The sequence below is a fragment of the Myzus persicae genome, unplaced genomic scaffold (genome assembly GCF_001856785.1).
Source record: "Myzus persicae strain clone G006 unplaced genomic scaffold, MPER_G0061.0, whole genome shotgun sequence".
In the NCBI taxonomy this organism is placed as follows: Eukaryota; Metazoa; Arthropoda; class Insecta; order Hemiptera; family Aphididae; genus Myzus; species Myzus persicae.
In genome coordinates this window covers 191,234-211,005 of record NW_019103886.1, presented here as the reverse complement: position 1 = coordinate 211,005, position 19,772 = coordinate 191,234, and the positions used below count along the sequence as shown (strand labels likewise).

Sequence of the window (19,772 nt, the reverse complement as noted above, 5' to 3'; positions counted from 1 at the left end):
ATTATGTATTCATATAAAATATTTATTATTGAAAAGTTCTTTTTCTGTGTATTCCTCCAATAATAATACTGTTATCGTTAACAAGCTACTTAAACTCGTTAAAAAAATATTTTCTTGATTTTTCTAGGTACTACGCTGGACAGGGGTTAAAAATGAGTAATCTAATAAGAACTTAAAGACACTGAAGTTATTTTTTTCATTCACGGTTTTTAAATATTTGATAGTGGTAATATAGTTGCCAAGCGACAAATGTCTCGACTGTTGAAAACATAAACGTGAGCGAAACAAAAAAAAAAATGTAATGTATTAAAATTATTAACATTATTAATTACATTTAATAATTTTTACGTCGTGTAAATATTGGCATTTACAAACATTAAAAAATATATATATATATTGAAAATCTGTATTGGAAACAATTAAATTTGGATTCAATTCAAAATCAACTGAATATTAATGGGAATTCTACCTATACATATATATTATAATATTATGTATGAGCCTATACAATATTAATGATATTAATGTATTGGAATTACCTAAAGTGTCAAGTATTATTTTTTCAATCGTTTTAGGTCCCTCCTCACAAGTGCCTCTCGATTTCCGCCAATGTATAGATAACACTTGAATCCAAAAATTTAAAACTGAATTTAATTTATAACAGTAGATACCGTTTATATACTTAATTTTAAATAATTAATACTCGTCAATACCTATTTATTGTTCGTTGGATAATGCCTATATTTACGCAAAAACGTATGTGACCAATTACCAAAATAACTAATAAGTAGACAGACACTTATAGATAGGCCTTCGGTTTCACACAGAAAAAATACATTTTTAATTTCAATGATTTCTTTGATTACTAATTTATTGTTTTCTTAAGGCTTAAAGTTAATAACGAATTCTTATAGATTCTTGTATAGATCACGATCAAGAATAAGATCACAAATACTGGCTATATACTGGTCATAATAATGCCAATAGGTACCCGTGTCCGATACTATTATTTCTTATAATTATTTTTGCTCAAATCGTTGAAAATTTCTAATAATATTTTTATAAGTTTAACCACCAATCTGGAAACAAAAATATAAAAAGGTTTTTCGGTTCTACGATTACAACTTAAACTGTCGAGTTATTAGTGGAAACACTAACTACTAATCTGTGACCGCTAGCAATATAGTCGGCGAATCGCAATTTATAATATAATATTCGTCACCAAGCCCGGGAAAGTCTCTCATCTATACTCGGCGACGGATCGACCCGCCTCTTATTTCATTATCACTACGGCGTAGTGATAATTTTAGAAACCGTCTTAAACCAAGGAAAATGAAAATATGTTCCTTCTGATTAATCCAGCCAACATAACGGAATATCAGAAATATAGTTAATGTGTAACGACAACACATAATCCTAGAGTTGGCATCCTGCAGTTCATGTCATCACATTAATCGATTGTTTATTATAATCGTCGAAAGCAGCAGGTCACGAAATGTGCGTATAGATAATATAATAATATCGTATGCAATGTTTTATGTATTTCTCAGCGATTTATGATGGAAACAAACGTCGAGCAGTGCCAGATAAACCGCCGGTGCAAACCCTTGGGCCGCCAATATTATGGATGTCAAATAATATTATAAATTACATGAATACAATAATAACCATAGAACCATGTGCAGATGACTAGATAATGTATTGCTAGTATAATAATATTGCAAGGATTATTTGTACAGTTAAAGATTTATTTAAAATAGTATACATAATATATTGCGGAATTAAATTTATCAACAAAAGCAAATACCTAAATGGACATTATAAGAGTTCTCCAAAAAAACTTATGCACCGAGGCCCCCAGAGTTCAAAGACCCAGCACTGACCTCGTGGCAAGTGTTAAAGTATAATAAATACATTTATCGAAATGTATTTAATACTTATTGTAACAGTCATAGAATTGGAGTGAATGCGTCTTATAACTGCGTATACGTACATCAGGAGTTATTCGACATTATAATAAATCGGTACACCTATCATCGACCATTTTTCAAGGGGGGGGGGGGGAGGGCAAAGATAGTTTAAAAAAAAATTACGATTTATAAAGAAAAATCATAACCTCAGTAATTTAAGTATTATAATATCATATATAGGTCTAAAATGCTCAAATTATACATTATTTTGTTAATGTAAATATAAAAAATGTCTGGACAAACATAATTAAAACCCCTCGGAGGGGGAAATGGCCCTGTTATGCCACACTTCGGGACGCTTATGACACCTGTATACTCTGGGGTTAGTGAACACTTCCAAGTTCTGTCGTTATTTGAAACTAAATAAGAATGATCAATTGAACTGCGTAATAATGATAAGTGGCCACCGAATTCTCCGAAAAATAATTTATATTATAACCTATTCTGCAAAATGTAATAAATACAATTATTACCGAGTGAAGGAAATACTGTGTACTGGCATATCAAACTGCACGGAGATGTCTCGCTGTTCATGGAAAATATAATATCGATACGTGTTTGAGAAATATTGCCAGCAGTCAAACAATTTCGTCGCGTAGGTAGTAATATAAATAATGACAATGAGTATAATAATATATTGAGTAATATAATAATGTGAAAATATGTATATTACCTATATTATAGGAATTTTTCGAATTTCCTATATTGACATTAACATATTTTGAATAGGTAGGTTTAATATTAATTTATATTTTAATTCGATTGGTTTTGAAGCAATGAAAACGTCTCAACTAATTTAATATTAAAGCGAGGGCTCGAACTTTGATGCTGTGAAAGTATTGTACTGCAGTAGGTATGCGTATTTATTTTTATTGTTAGATGAGTTTGTTATTTCTCATTAATTCTGTAATAGCATGGAGACCCTCCGTGTTATTATAATGTAGGTAGGTATAACTTCATTAACAAAATGTATAATAATAACTGTTTGGCCTATACTAGAAGTACGTATACTGAGCGTGTCTCGTCCCATCGCTTCCTCCATGTATAGTATACCTATTGCTATTTGATATTTACCAACCACCAAGTCATCGGTAAAGTAAAATATACATTATTATACTATTCGTATTTCAATTCAATATATTTTTAATTGTAGTCTATACAGACTAAGTGTCTTTCCAACAAAATCATCTCATATATCCCCAGTTTATTGGTATTCATCGGTCACTGTGACCGATTTATATTAGTAATAATAGACAAAGTATTAGTTGTTATCGTAATATACCACGTAACGTAAATGCAGTTTTTCTTCATCATCGCTAAACAGTAATATGCAATTATAAACAAAAATCTAGGAAAATCGTACTGCTGTACTTATTACTATAGCAGTTTTGCCTAATGATGTAAACTGTCAACTATCAAGTATCGTTATAATATTATACAGTAATAGTCACTCAGTGGTGGATATAGGGTTTTTTCTGTGTGTGTGTGTGTGTGGGGGGGTGTGTGTGTGTGTGTGTGTGTGTGTGTGTGTGTGTGTGTGTGTGTGTGTGTGTGTGGGTATGTTCATATATTTTATGAGACTTATAGCCAGTGGTGTATTTAGGGGGGGGGGGGGGGGCATTTTAATATTAATTTTGTAAATAAAATATTTCGGCTTTGATTTTAGGTCTTTAAATAAAGTATAACTCAAATTTTTCTAACATGATAAATTTAAAAGTATCATTCAATTTATAATTAATATTATTTATTTATTTACTATTAATTCATATTATAACACAACTACTATAAATGTATTGATTTTACAATTATGTGATTATTTTTTTTTTATATCTGATGACACTTTCTAGTAGAAAAAATTATAGGATTTTTAACTTTGAGGGTGGTTTCTGTTAGCAAAATTGCCAATTGGTATGCTCAAAATATTATACAAGTTCATCAGCAGCGCGTTTCTCGCTAGCTCGCTTGTATACGACTGGTATAAGGGTACGACGACGGTTTAGACGAACTGACGACATTTCGTGGTTGTAGTTGTATGTTTAATGTTTATATAGTTATATACTATTTAAGTACGAACTCTATACTTCCATTTCTATCCCCCTACATTCTGCAACAAATCTCTTCCACCCCATTCGGAGCTACAAATAATAAACGATAAATCAATTGTGTATCCCATTGTTCTTATATATTTTCGAAGACGTGTTAACAAGGCTTGTGTTAAGCTGCTCCCTACTATATTATGTTGCCCAATAATCTCCAAACTTGCTCCAATATTTTGTAAATAATTATTGAATACCTAATATTAACGTAATATCATTACGTTCATAATGATTATATGGCGTAAATAATTAAAATAATTAAATTCCTACACAAGAAAAATAAGGCTTCAGTTAATTCTATAAAAAAAAAATACTTTACTAATAGATACGAACAAAAATAGTTTTAAGTGTCTCAGATGCATATAGCTGTATTGGGTTTAAATGTTTGTTTTGACTGTCTACCCTTTCAAAAAAGGCTTGCATTTACTTAAGCAATTGGGTTTCTAACTTTTTGGGTTTAAAATAGTATTTCATAATATTTGAAAAGTCATATTATGTAGTATGTTTGCGAGTACTTAAGTTTTTAGTTTCAAACACAGAGAACAGAAGTAAAAAAGTTTTTAAAATATCTTAGGTTCAAACTTCAAATTGCTTTTTCTCAAGATTTTACATTTTGAGTTGTGTCAATCTTGTTCAAGGCGTACGATTTGTAGAGACTTGAATTATTCAACAAATATATATTATTTTAGCACTCTCTAGATATGATAACATTTAAAAAATATTTTGAAACACTCATGGCATACATGTGGATTGTGGGGTTGTGTTCTTTGTGCCATTGTCGTAGCATATTGGTTAGACAGGAATGAAATCATCCATCGATATTTTAAGATATCATCCATCTAGAACCAGATCAAAATGTTTGCCAACAAACAAACGAAAAATTGGAGCTGCACAGCAAAGAAGCTGCTGAATAATTTGTTGACAAATCGCAAACGATTAGGCTCCTCAAACGCTTGAAGCAATACGACTTAGTTGAAGTGATTTGGGTTAAATAAATGGGTTAAATCATTGGAGGTACCTATAACGCAAACATATATTATTTACTGATATCATGTGAATTGTGTACCCACTATGTATTGTATTTATACCTCTGGTTATTTAAATAAAGATGTTTTAGAGTAGATTAAAAAAAATTATATACACCTATGTATATAAAACAAACGTGGAGCTTTACACACTCCATTTTAGTAATTTATTTTCATATTAATAATTTAAAATATGAAATAGTACCATATGACAACATATTTTATAAAAATATAAATAAAGTAGTACATTTATGTTTTGTATATAAATATGGCTGATGGGGGAGGGGAGGTGTTTAAATATCAAAACACCCTCCTGGCTACGCTACTGGTTCTACCTGAGAAATGAAAAATAAAAAAAAATAAATACTAAAGGATAGACTGCCATAATAATAGCCCATACAAAATAAATTATGATATGCTGGCGGCGAAGTTACTTTTATTCAAGCGAATCCCACAGTAATAATTATTATTCAGCGTAAGAGTCTAGTGCTGTGTTGAGAAATTTTCCATCCGACAGCAAATTACATGATGCGGCCCTTTATTATACTCTCTTATGTCTGTCAAAAAGTTTACAACTGAGGCAATTAACATTTATAAAAAAAATTTGGAGACAAGGAAACGTACAAAAATACGAACAAAGAATCGAAAAAGCGTAATAATAATATCTCAGTAGTACCTACCTACCATCACATTATGCGATACAATTAATAGGACAGCTGACAGTATAATTAACAATTAACTTGGAATATGAATATATATAGATGCGCGATAACGAGAGCATAAATAGTAAATACAAAATGTAAAACGTTTATTATACTAACAATGTATTATACTGAACAGTGAATACGAACATTGCCAAGATAATGAGTGAACGAGCACTTGTAAGTTGTAACGTGCCATTTTGTACCCGTATGGTTAGCTTAGCATAATAATCGATTTAAAGACTATGTTGTTGGTCTTCATACAGTTATACTCTCATCCGTATGCAGTATGTTCATTATTATTATTTATTTTAATCATTGTCTACGCCGGCGTAAAATATACGTTTACAATAGCCAGTGCATTGATTGTCCATTTGAAATATTGCATAATCTATGCATATGCACTACCTATATCTATATCTACATCCTCTGTACTTAGAGAAAATTGATAATTTTTAAAAAATTTTTTTATAATCATCCTGTTTTCTGAAGATAACGTTGTAAAACTTGGGATTCTGAAAACAATCCTTGAAAATGTCGGTGATATCAAAATGATGCCATCCAGGGCACCTCCAAATTACCTTACCCTTCTCATATAACACAATTCATTTTTCGTAAGACTATTAGTCTTACGGACTGAGATTTTTTTCAATTATCAAACTATGCATACTATGACATATGTACATATACCGACCATCGTGAGCATACCTCATAAAATATAATTTGTATCTACCATTCGACCCGTATTTGAAAGGTAAATTTAAGATATAATATGTCTACCTAAGTAATAAAGATGCGACGACGATTTTGCTCTGCACGAACGGCTTTAAGTCCGATGATACATATATATAGAGTCCTGTAATTCTTGTGTACGATGATTAGATTGACATAATAATATTCATGTCATCACACACACACACACACACACACACACACACACACACACACACACACACAAGTGCATATATTTGTACAGGTGGGGTTAGATATACTACAACTCCTTTTATGTACCAGAATTGGGTAAATAGTGGTCACAAGTATACATTATACATAATATTAATTAACTCACGACTATGTAAATACATCCTTAATATACGTATTCCTCGTATCGGTGTCGGACTACAAGACTCGAAAGCAGAGAGTCTCTAATAGCCAAAACTTAACCAGCGTTTGAAGACTATAATATTATTCATGAATATTTGAATTTGTGGTGGCGAAATTTCCGCATGACCTGGGTATATCTCAATAGTTGATATACATATATTTTTATTTATTTATTTAAATTATGATAAATTTAACAAAAACCTATTGTGCTTAGATTTGCATTTAAAAACTTGGTAATTTCATCAGACCGTTTGATATTTATAATTAATAGAAAGACACTCTTAATATAGATATAATAATAGAAATGCAGAAAATATCACAAAAACAATAACATATTTACATCACGATTGAAAGAATGGCTCAATATTTTCGAAAACAAAATATAAATAATTGAAATTTTAGATTGTATGGGTTTTGTTCACTTACGTATGTCACCACCTGCTGTGACTCGTTTGAGCGCATTAACCATTTTTGCAACTCATTTTGCACAAAAAAATACAATATGATTGTTGCGTAAATACATTCTAGCTAAAACCTGTGCAAAAAAAAAACAGTAAAAAGTAAACTCGTGTATGTACAACTCGATGTCACGTGTAACATCGCTGTACTTACATGAGTTTCCAAACTATTGATAGGCCTACGATTCAAAATTACACAGTCACCTACTGTTCATTGTGATACTCTAAAAGTACCTATATATAATCCAAAATTATATAACACTAGAGATTATTTTTATTTTAAGATTTACTTATACTGCTATTCGATAATTCGTACTGATTTCTGTGACAGATAATTTATCACTAATAATTTACCTTGGGTAGGTTAACATTTAAAAATATATATAGGTAATCGTTCTGTTCTCGACATTTTCGTAGTGCACAAATGAGTTATTCGTTTATCAGGTAAAAAATGTTGGATGTGGACCAGCGAGTTACACAGGTCACACACATTGGACTAAAAATGATTATTCTTAAGCGTTGAGGGTGGTTTTTGGTAGCAAATCGAATTTATTTGGTACTTTGCAAAATTAAGAAAATTCCCAGAGTAATTTCAAATAATCAGGGGAAAAAAATATTAAATTTATCCTGTTACGATTTTTGTTATTTTGTAATCATTTCAAAAAAATATTAAGCCTACAAACTATTCCAGTATTACCTAAACTGTTATTTACTGTATACATTAAAATAACAATAGTATAAATTTAAATCGATCGTAGGTGATCGCAATTTTACGTAAACAACACATTTACTGTATACATTAAAATTTTCCAAAAAAAAAAAAAAAAACAATAAAATATTTAGATTCAAATTAAACTATTTATACCAAACCAAATCTAACCATTTCGTTTCGTAGTAACTAGGTATGGGATTTGTTTTTGTCAAAAATTAGTTTACCTTAACGTATTATTTATTAAGAAATAATTTACTTGAAGTTACATAAATAAAAAATATCTTAAGAAGTATAGGATTACAGATCTAGCATAGTCTCCGCTCATTATCGTTTTTCATCGTATACAAAGATTTATCGTTGAATTCAAATTTACCATAGCATTACAGTTATCAATGACATACTCAATTATAAGATACCAACAATCAACATACTTTACAGCAGAGCGACTTCTCCAGTAATTTTAATTTTAATTTTTTATTTTCAGCCCGAATTTTAAACGCATCTTAAGCGTTTGGCTATTTTTACTCCTATTGAATCTGTGGCTATGACAATATAATATTATTATGATGCGTTCTTTCGTACAAATCCCTTTGTATCAACGCTCTCAAGTTCCACTCAAACAAAAAAATTCTCGGTTTGACAATATTACAGACGACAGAATAACACTCACAATACATAATATAATTATGCAATTATTAAACTTTAGACGAAACCACGATGGCGGTAACCTTTTATGTGACCCTATATTATAATCTGTAGGTACTGCTGACAAAGTCGAAAGCTCTAATTGTTTTCACGTTTCACCGTACACCCGTTACTGTTGTGACATTGAAATATCATATTAAAAACAATATATATACGCATAACAATAATAATGTAGACTTTTTTTATAAATTCTGTGATTTTTAAAAACAGTGTCATTGACATATGCTTTTATATTTGTAAACGAACAGAACCTAGGTACTTTATTATTTAAGTATATACTAAACGTAATACCGGTTTTGGTTAGTACTTACCTAAGTAAAGACAAGTTGATTTATTTTTGAAATAGGTATCTATCATACCAACTACCGCAATTTATTTGAAATACAAACTAGGACTAATTACTTACGCTGTGTTCTAACTTAATTAATGAAATAATGAAATAATTTAAATATAAAATGTTTTTTACAATTTATTACTACCTTTCACTTAGACAGGAATAGCTGTAGGTATATTGTACATAATATATTTACCTCCGTGACGTTCCACATTTTTTAAAATCTCTGTTACAAAGTGAGTGCGATTGTTCGTACCCTTCAATGTGCTGGGACAACAATTTCGGAAACAGTATATGTTTTTCGTACCTGAAAAAATGTGCAATGCCATTAGTTTTGATAGCATTATATTACTTTTGTATTCGTGTTTAAGACGTGCGCTGTAAATAATAATTACCTATATTATTCTCTTTGTTAATTATCTATAGGTAATTGTATTGTTTAAGCTGGACAAAACCAAGCACTTCAAATAATCAACACTCAGAGGCATGTATTTGTATTTATTTGTATTTCGAATCAAAAATCAGAAATACCTATAATCACTTTAACTGGTTTGACATTGAACTATGATGAGCAAAATATTATTGGTAAGTCACACAGAGTATAACACATCGTAAGCATTCAATTATTTCAAGTGGCGAGATAAACTAAGAATACCGATGAGGGGTTTTAAATTCAAAAAGTAGAAATAGGAAAAGTAGGAATGTTTATATTGTGTTTGGCCATAGCTTACTAGCAATTTTTAGATTTGAATGAAGCAATAGAAGGTATTAGAACTAAGAATTGGTTTTACGAAAAGGACATGGTAGGTAGGTATACTTGTAAAGCTAAACATTTTTTTATAGTTTTCCAGAAATATTTGGGAAATTTTGAAAAACTATACACAAACTAACAGTAAATACCACCGACTCATTCAAAAACCCTAATGAACTATGGACACAATAGTAAATCAAACTTTTAATTTAAATACTGTAACAAACTAATGCTAACTTGCGCTGAGGTGAATGATCATTCTGTCGTTCAGTCCTAATTGTCTTAAAATCACGTAGGTATTAAAATATTAATCTGTAAACAACCAATTAACGCGTACGTAAAAAAAAACGTATTTTAAAGTTTTCTCGTTAATGTATTAAAGCGAAATACAACAATATAACTTTACTGTTCTTGGAATATTCAATTTATGGTTTATTTAAACAAAATCAATAATTCTGGGTTATATATATATATATATTATATAACTATATAAGTATATTACCAGCTAAATACAATTATTTACCTCGCCAATTTCAACAGAACTTTTAGTGTTAATTCTTCGAAAATGAATCGGAATTTGCGGAAACGACCTGTCTGAAATAGTGAAATGTGCAGTATAATATAACAGTTAATACCTACCATCTGTTTACGATGAAAGGGAGACGGATACAGAATAAGAATGGTTAGGATACATATGATTTGAATATATTGCTTGAAGTAGATGAACCGATTTCTCAAGAAAAATAATGATCACAACCGACAACACACCGTTAAAATAATTGCAAATCCAATCACTTTTGTTACACACAAAATCTAAATATAGCTTATTGTACAGGTACTCAACTATTAACTACGTAAGAGGGAAGCAGAATGAAAAGTTATCTATGAAGCATTAGATAAAGAAATAGAACAGTTCGATGATTTTTTTCCCGATATTTTGTAATTTTATTTTATATTTATTTTAATTCCAAGGAGTTTCAACCGTAGAAATATATCACACCTTTAATAAACGAAACTATCAAAGATGAAAACTAAAATTAATTACTTGCAGAGCGCCAATTATTCGCACTAATTGGGACCAAAAGAGGCGTGGATAATCAATTTGTGTGAATAATTAAACAAAGGTTAAGACTTTTAAGTTAATTAGGTATTATAATATTATAATTAGTCGTTGCATACATTTAATTTGAAGGTATTATTTAAAAAAAAAAAAAAATTCATTAAAACTAATTAAAACAAATATACTATAATTGTCTGAAACAAACGGGTGTACGCGTTCTAACGAAAGTTGGCTACCTATGGAACCTACATAGAAGTACATAAAAAAATTAAAAATTACATATGTCCATCCTATTGCATAGTGCATGGATAATAGTGGACCGGGGTTCAGTAAATCGATAGTTTTGTTGATGATTATTTGAATTTAAGTAAAATATTATACAAATATTACAATCGATTAAACTTAATATTTTTTATTTATTTTATCATAATATATATAGTTATTGTACGTTTGTACGTCAGTGTTTGATAATGGAAGGTGGATAATGGATACTCCAAAGCTTAAAAGTTTAAGTACCAGCTACTGTAGAATTCATTAGGGTTCGGGTTATAATTAAATCGAGTTGGTTTGAACATTTCCATAGAACATATTATTATGATTCAGCTATAAAGAGGGCCATGTTTCAACCTAAACATTACGGTTCGAAGAAATTGTCCTACCTGTTCGCAGCCTCCGAAGTTATAGGCTATTATATGTGGACTTCAGGGAATGAAACCAAACTGTTAGATCCGTACTTATAACTGGAACTTATGGATAAATGCGGACCCGAAACCTCACCAGTAATTTTTTTAGAGATCGAGATTGGAAAAGTTTTTTAGTAATTGCGGGCTCTTTTTGGCTAAAAAATGGTTAAGACTGTTCCCGGGAATAAAATTAATGTTAATTAATGACCTAACAAATAGGTATAAAATAACTTTTATAATTATTATAATTTATTAAATTAATTATTCAACAATAAGTATTTAGCACATTTTAAATACTTGTCACTTGATAATAATATATGTGTTAAAGAACCACCGGGGAAGTCGCTCTGCTGTACAGTAATTGCCAAGTCTACCTCATAATTGAGTAAGTCACTGTAATGAATGTGTTAAATTTGAATTAAATGATAAATCATAGCATACGAAAAATTATTCGGATTGGAGCCCGCATGTCAGCCTATATTTTTAAGAATAATTTATTATATATTTATAATCAAGCCCCTCCGCGGTCATGGCTTGAGATAAGTAAAATAAAAAGTTGCTGCACAGTTTTATGGTAGCAGAGTTTTCTCATGTAAATCGTGTACATTTTGTTGTTTTTTACAAAGTGGTGAAAGTTTATTAACTAACGAACCACTTAACTTATTTATTCCAATTATGCATCAAACAATCAGAAATATTGTGCAGACCATACCTACTTTTAATAAAATATGTTAATAGCTAATTTAATTTATTTTTATTTCAATACGGCTGCGACCCCAATTAATACTGATAACAATTTATAATTTAACACAATTAGATGTACAATTCAAAAAAGTTTTTAAATTAACACAGATAAGACAATAAGAAAACAAAATAACACATTAAAATTAATTAAAAATTAAAAGATGGATCTTCGTTGGCAATCCGCCATCTTAAATACCGGCCAGTTACGAGAATAGTTTCAAGTTTGTCGTACAAAGTCTGGACCAGCAATCGACCCACCGATATCGTAGAAAGAAATTGTTCAAGATAACTCACTTGTCTGTTAAGGACTGTAAACTTAACCTATTTGGTACTGGTTCATAATCATGAGGTAAATATTCAATTTTCAATAAATAGGAAAAACTAAAAAACTTTCGTTGAATCCAAGTTGGTGCATATCGTTTGTGGTATGAAGGTCCAAAACAACAATAGCAAAAATTAAAATAGACATAAAAAACTCTTAGTATAGAGCTTTTAGAGGTGCTAGTAACATAAATTCATTGCAAATCCTTTTAAAAAAGCTAAAATGGAATTATGAAGCAAAATGTAGCGATTTTTATGAGTTTAAAAATTATTACGTCAAACACACACACACACACACATAATTTAAAACTATATAGATCCATTCAGAATCTGAAAAATATTTCTACTGTTTAAGAGTATGATTTTACTCAAATACTTTAAGGGTATATATGATGAAAGCTTTCATTTTCACTATAGGGACATAATATTATTATCTATATTCTATATTATACATGAATGGTTATACATTTTAAACTCCTCTTATAATGTAATTATTAATTTAGAGTAACAATTTATGTTAAACACGGTTATAGTTAGGATAAATTTGTAGTTTTTATTTTTACGAATCACGGACATGAAATCAGCTTGGATATCAGTGGGGCCCGTCTTTTGCGACCCTTACGTGGTACGTCACTATATAATAGTAGATTATTAATTATTATTTGTAATTCTTGCCGATACCAAACACATATTCTATTACTAAGAAGTAATTGCTTATATCTCAGATCATACTTGAAAATGTACTCAACTGCTCAAGTATTTAGCCATAATTGGAAATATAGGTATCACCGTATCGGGGTATTTGGACGGTCGCAACCCCGGGCCTTTTCTTCCCAACGATCTTAGCGCACTGGAGGTTTCCCACTCGGATTAAGACATTTCCCCCCTAAATCAATATATACTGTTTACACGCATAATAATAGATTGGAAAATAAGATCTTTGGTTTTACCCAAAAAATATGATCATCTATCGGCTATTGTCATTCGCTTTATGGATTTTATTAAATCATTTTATGGGTTATGGTTGATAATTCAAAATGTTGTAAAAGTTTTATTCAATTTTATTTATACATTAATTTAACAACTCGTATAATCATTTAATGAAGAATCTCGTAAACAATACCAATTTTTATTTATTTTTATTTGTAATTTGTATATTGATATTTGTGAATTTTTGTATTGCCAATAGTGTTCTTATAACGTATTATTAATTATTTAGTTATTTTAATATATTAATATTTATTTATTTTGTTATATTATTAATTTAATCATTTGTAAATTCCTTGATTTGAATTGTTTATTATTATTGTTTGATGTTTTTACTTTTAATTTTTTGTCCAGGGGGGACGTCCTAGATTTCCTTATCGGGCTTTACAATGGAGTTAAACTTTTTCAAATTATTTACTTTTAATTTATCTATGTGGCTGTGTGTAACGATTTCAACAATAATAATTGTTTTTATGACTTCGACTTAAGAAGAATTTAACCTATTATATACTTTATATGTAACAATTAAGTATAATGATATTTTTTTTTAATTAATAATACATTTTTTAGTTACCGGGCTTTAAAATGTAATTTAACTTTTTTATATTATGTAATATTCTTGTGATATCTTGATTAGATTAAAATAATAAAAAAGACAAAATAATATAATTATAAATGCTGTAAATAATTGAAAATGTTACAAGTTATTTACCATTTACTGTTTAACATATATTTATAAAAATACATTTTTCAACGTTGCTTTCAATTTCGCATTTAGACGTAAATAATATATATACTTCTTTCAAAGATCAAAATCATGTTTTCTGTTATTTCGGCACCATTTCCAATTGTATACGTACCCAAAAAGGTAAAAAGCGTAGATACAATTGTAAATACTCCCTCCACTGGACCAGTCTGGTGAAGACTTCCGGTTGGATTCAAATAACCGGCCACTTAATATTATTATTTTCCAAAAAGGTCGATAGATAAGACCCACACACTTTATACAGAATTATATTGTATAGCAAGTGCAGCACACTATTTTTAATCTACAGAGCAGATTTATTCCAAAAGTTTTCAACTTTTACCAAGTTTATCAAACAGATTAGTAGAAGCAATCTGAGATATTCCTAATAACGGAGATTAAAAAAATTACTCATGATTACAAACAAATTAATAAGGTCAAATGGTTATTGTAACATGATAATAATATAGAATTATAATGTAATTATTGTCGTGAGTACTTAGCTGACGGAAATTTAATTTGTATATTTTTTATTTAAATAAATATATAGTAAAATGATAAATAATATAATTTGCATTTCAAAATTTTTACATTTTAAATATTTAAGTAATTATACGATGTTCAGTTTTTGGACACGACAACTTATTAGAAGTGTGCATTTTTAGCCAACTAAAAATGTGCTGTTCAGTCCTGTATTTTATCTAAAGTGTGCGGTTTTTGGATTCAACGAGATTTTCAGGTGGAATTATCGCATTAAGGCTTAAGTATAACAATACATACCATCGACTTATACAGTTTCACGAGGTCGGGATCATGTTATATGAAACGAAATTCGCTCGGTATACAGGTATAAGGTTTTGCCTTTTAGCGCAAAGAACGGTCGACGAACTTTGTTGTCTCGGAGATTCATTAAAAATGCACCCTGTATAAATTTAAAACTTCAACTATACGGGTTTACCCACGGTCGCCAAAGTTTATATACAGTCATGGCAAAAGTTTTTAAAACAGCTTATGGCCTGCGGGGCGTGTAATTTAATTTGGAGAAGACCCCATCTAACCTGTACACATCGTCGTATGCGTTCCCGTAAGTAAACACACCGTGAAGAGACGAATGAGCGTGCATGTCGATTACTAGATCGAGTTCCATGTTCTGAAAAATAAAAATATATAAAATATAATATTCATAATTACATTTAAATATGGACAATGGTTCACCACAACATTGAGCGTTTATTAATATTACTAATTAATATACACGTAGGTATGATGATAATGACATAAACTGCCCATACGAGTATACTGAGAACGTATTTAACAGTTTGCAAGAAATCCTAACCGAGGGTAATTTTTTCAATTTGTTTATAATAATATAATATACATTTCGCAATGCACTTCAAAACTATATAAGTTTTGCAACAAATCCGTTTCATACATCGTTGACTGAATTTAAATACAATTTTATTCTTTTTATGGAATTTTACTACGTGGAACATCAATTGAACACAAAAAATGCCATTCGAAGGACTATAATATAAACGATTCTAAGAAATATTATTTTAATTTTATTAGTTCATACCTGAGTTGAAATACAATAAACAATTCAAGATGAACAATTCAAATATATTATTAAAACGGATATCTTTAGTAAAAATCGAAATGTATAATGTTGTTACCAATTCAAGACATACAATTACAAATTCCTATTTACAATGTACCTATTGAAAAACCTTTTTCAGACTATATAAACTTTTTTTTTGAATCACAAAAAAAAGAATACATTTTGCACATTTTATTGGTAATATTAGGAATATTTTGAACTGAAATTTTCTTGAGCTTAAGAGACATCCCATCTTCGGTCCTAAAGTTGTATATTTATATATAAAAAAAAAATGTTGTTGTAACCTATAATATACATTATACAATATATGTGTAAATATTTTAATTGTTGTATTTGAAAAAACTTTTTTTAAATAGTTCATGTTTCGTATTAAGTATATTTTCATTGCAAATTGTAAGCTCATGGGACCCTATACGAATTTATTCATCGGAGTCCATTGTGTTATTTTCTTGAAAAATAAATAAATAAGTACTTCAATTATATAAAACTTAAATATTTGATTTCTGCCATTCGGGAAAACATTTAACTCTAACGATTTAAACGTTTATTGATTATTATTGTATTATCAGTCAACATTTTAAATAATTTTATGGTTTGAACTTTTGATGTATAAATTGGTCTGTATTCAAAATGTAAGTTTATTCTTTAGGCGCCACATAATATCGTACATTCGTCGCAAGCATGTTTTATTGCTACTATGTTTAACTATGATGAGAGCCAGTCTGCGTTTTGCGGTGGACAATACCAACAAGCAAACAGATTGAAAATACCATAGATGCGCACAAGGCCAAGTTTAAAACATATCAGTTTGCTTAACCACTGTGCGTAAATAAGTAGCTTACCTCGTGCTTTTCGATTTCTATCAAGTGATTGTGAACAGCGTACAATATCGGATGGACCCATTGCGATATCTTGTGCCAAGCTCTGTTCAAGTCAATGCCCAGCAAATTGGTCCTGTCACAACAAAATTCAAGTTAGAGTGTTCTTCTCTGCTATCTTCATCTCATAAGAATGAAATATTTTTCAAAAAAGTCTTTTACAACTATGTATAATATATTTTAATATTTAGATGTTATCCTTCTGACTACATGTCATCGTGTCATATTGTCTCTGACTTTATAATGGTTTATGTTTGTTGTGTTTAATTTATCATTAAACAGTGAAAAAAATGTGAATTATTGATCGTCATCAATAAAGTATCCACTGATCCAATGGTGAATTAAATCGAAATATTCATTACTATTCTTATTTAGAACAACGAATTGTAGTATAGTTTTCAAGAAATAATTACTTACCTAGAATTTCCTAAAGTGACTCCATCGGGGTTCATCATCGGTATTAGTTGAAAGACGACTTTTTTTCGAAGACGTACTACGACTGGATGGTTGCTAATCAAAAATTCAATAATCCCTGTCACATAAAAAATAGGGTTCAAATATTTCTGGTAGTTGCTTCTTTTGTAAATGTTTTACCTTGACAGACATAGGAACTAGGCGTTTCGGATCCGTGAACTCTTCCTAATATCACAACTACGTGTACTTTTTCAGTTGGATTCATATTCTTTGGATTAGTTATAGTAACCAAGTCCAATCTTTTGTTTTGCTGGAGTACAAAAAAGAAAAAGAAAATAGAAATCATTGGAAACTATATAGTATTATATTATATTATTAATATTACGAAAGAAAAAAAAGTAAAGTTTGAAATGTAACTTTATATTTTTGGTCAGTGCATTTAAATATGTAATATTATATTCATATATAATGCGTATATTATGGTTGAATTTTATTTTATAATTTTGTAATTAGAATTCGATTTTGTTGAAATTTATTCAATAGGTACCCGCATTATTTTACTTTCACTTGGCATCAGAAATATATTATTGATAATCATAAGGTTTTAATGGATCACAGGATTCAACTCTATTCGGAGCCAAAGTCACATTATTCGTTTGACCTTAACATATACCACACATACGTTTTGTAAAATTTTACGGAATATCATCTTAAAGACTATAACGTTGACAGTCAGAGTGACGACACAACCAATTGCTGACAAAAATAATTCTATATGGAATATGTTGGCTGGACTAACTTGTTTCATAAAACCGTACCTAATTTCATCAGGGCTTCCCCCTGAGGCCACAAAAACACAAGTAAAGACTTAATAATAATAATGAGAAACTTTGAATCAATTATTGAATAATATACCCATAGTTTTAGTTTGATAAAATTGATTGAATAAAATAAAATATGATGTGATAGTGTTAAGTCACGAACATAATATGTAGAAAATATTTGTGTTGTACTACACGAATAGCCTCTTCCAGGTCTTCACTTGGTAGGATCGACTCAGCACGGTCCATGCTGACCTTGGTGCACACTATGCACGCTTTTGACAAGGTGATTATTTCTCATTATTTGTTCTCGTTATTCTGCAGTCATTGATAAAGTTATTTTTCCATTATCTCATAATACATGTTTCGATTGCCTTTTAATACCTAATAAAATAAATAATGGTAACACGGCGTTGTGGATAGGCAAATATGGTACAGAACCACCCACGTGTCAGTTTTCCGGTATCTAGTAGTTATTATTATGATTAATAATATCTAAAAAATAAACACATTTCAATAGTATTCAATTTTGATATCCAAAACGTACTGGAGCTAACTAAAATTTTCTATAAGTAGGCACTTTTAATGCAGGATTTACGTTTCGGAAGGCTAGGGTGTATAACTCCGAATTAGTATTTTTTTGTTTGTTTTAAATTATATAATATATAAAGATCTTCTATGGGAGTTTATTTTTAATATTTAAGTGACGAAATAATTACCATGTGCGCAATTACATAATAGGTAAGCAAATCACTTTTTATTCTATTCGTCGTACTTGGTGAGCTGCTTGGAAAATAATAATAGACTAATATTTGAAATGCTTGTTTCGAAAATCAAAGGCTTTTTTAGGTAGTTAAACATCTAAATACATAAAAATTCGACAAAATCGCCAAAATGATCTATAGTTCATAAATGTGTAAATTAAATGAGATGTAACACAATGATTATGTGGTATAACTTGGGGCAAATTTTTTTTTTTATTGGTGTGGGGGAAGTACAATAATAATTTATTATCTATTGTACCTAAAAATATAATGGTGAAAAAGGTGACACCTTTTATCTACTCAAATAAATTCATGCAATACATTTACAATGACAAATCTCTACATGTTAACATAATATATATAGAAGTCCATTAACTTTTGTTAAATTAATTAAAATATTAAGGTTCATACTATATCCATAAAATGAGGAAAACTTCAAGTGCTTTTACAAAATAAATATTTTAATCGTAAAATAAAATATATTATATTTATTATATTATATATATTGTATAATTTATTACATAAAACGCACACACATAAATAGAATTCAAGCATACAGATTAGAGATTAAAATGAATAATATGTTGTAATATATTCAATAAATTACATTTTAAGACAAGGGGGTAGGGGGAAAAACTATAACTTTTCCACCACTATAACCGTGCCCTTGTTTCATCTTTGTCATGCCCCAGATTACGCCAATACGGAATACACATAACGTCGACACCATTATTTAAGGCTAATGTACAGACAATTGAATACAAAAGTCACTATAATAATATATACCATATACCTAATACGTGGTCGATTGAACATTTTTACGCTCGTATTGACGTGTTGTGTGGCATTATTTTTTTACGGTTGAGGATGCAATTTTCCGT

The 19,772-nt window shown here is 29.6% G+C and overlaps 1 protein-coding gene across 1 annotated transcript in view; it reads right to left on the bottom strand.

Annotated features, from left to right (window-relative positions):
* Positions 1–19,772, bottom strand: part of LOC111035900 (cytosolic carboxypeptidase 6-like) — a 50,204-nt gene that overhangs the window by 11,891 nt on the left and 18,541 nt on the right. The window contains exons 6-10 of the mRNA XM_022317724.1: positions 17,487–17,616; positions 17,310–17,424; positions 16,857–16,968; positions 15,455–15,546; positions 9,302–9,412 (exon numbers count right to left, since the gene is read on the bottom strand). Of these exons, the coding sequence (XP_022173416.1) occupies positions 9,302–9,412; positions 15,455–15,546; positions 16,857–16,968; positions 17,310–17,424; positions 17,487–17,616 (560 nt within the window). The remainder of the gene's footprint in view (positions 1–9,301; positions 9,413–15,454; positions 15,547–16,856; positions 16,969–17,309; positions 17,425–17,486; positions 17,617–19,772) is intronic.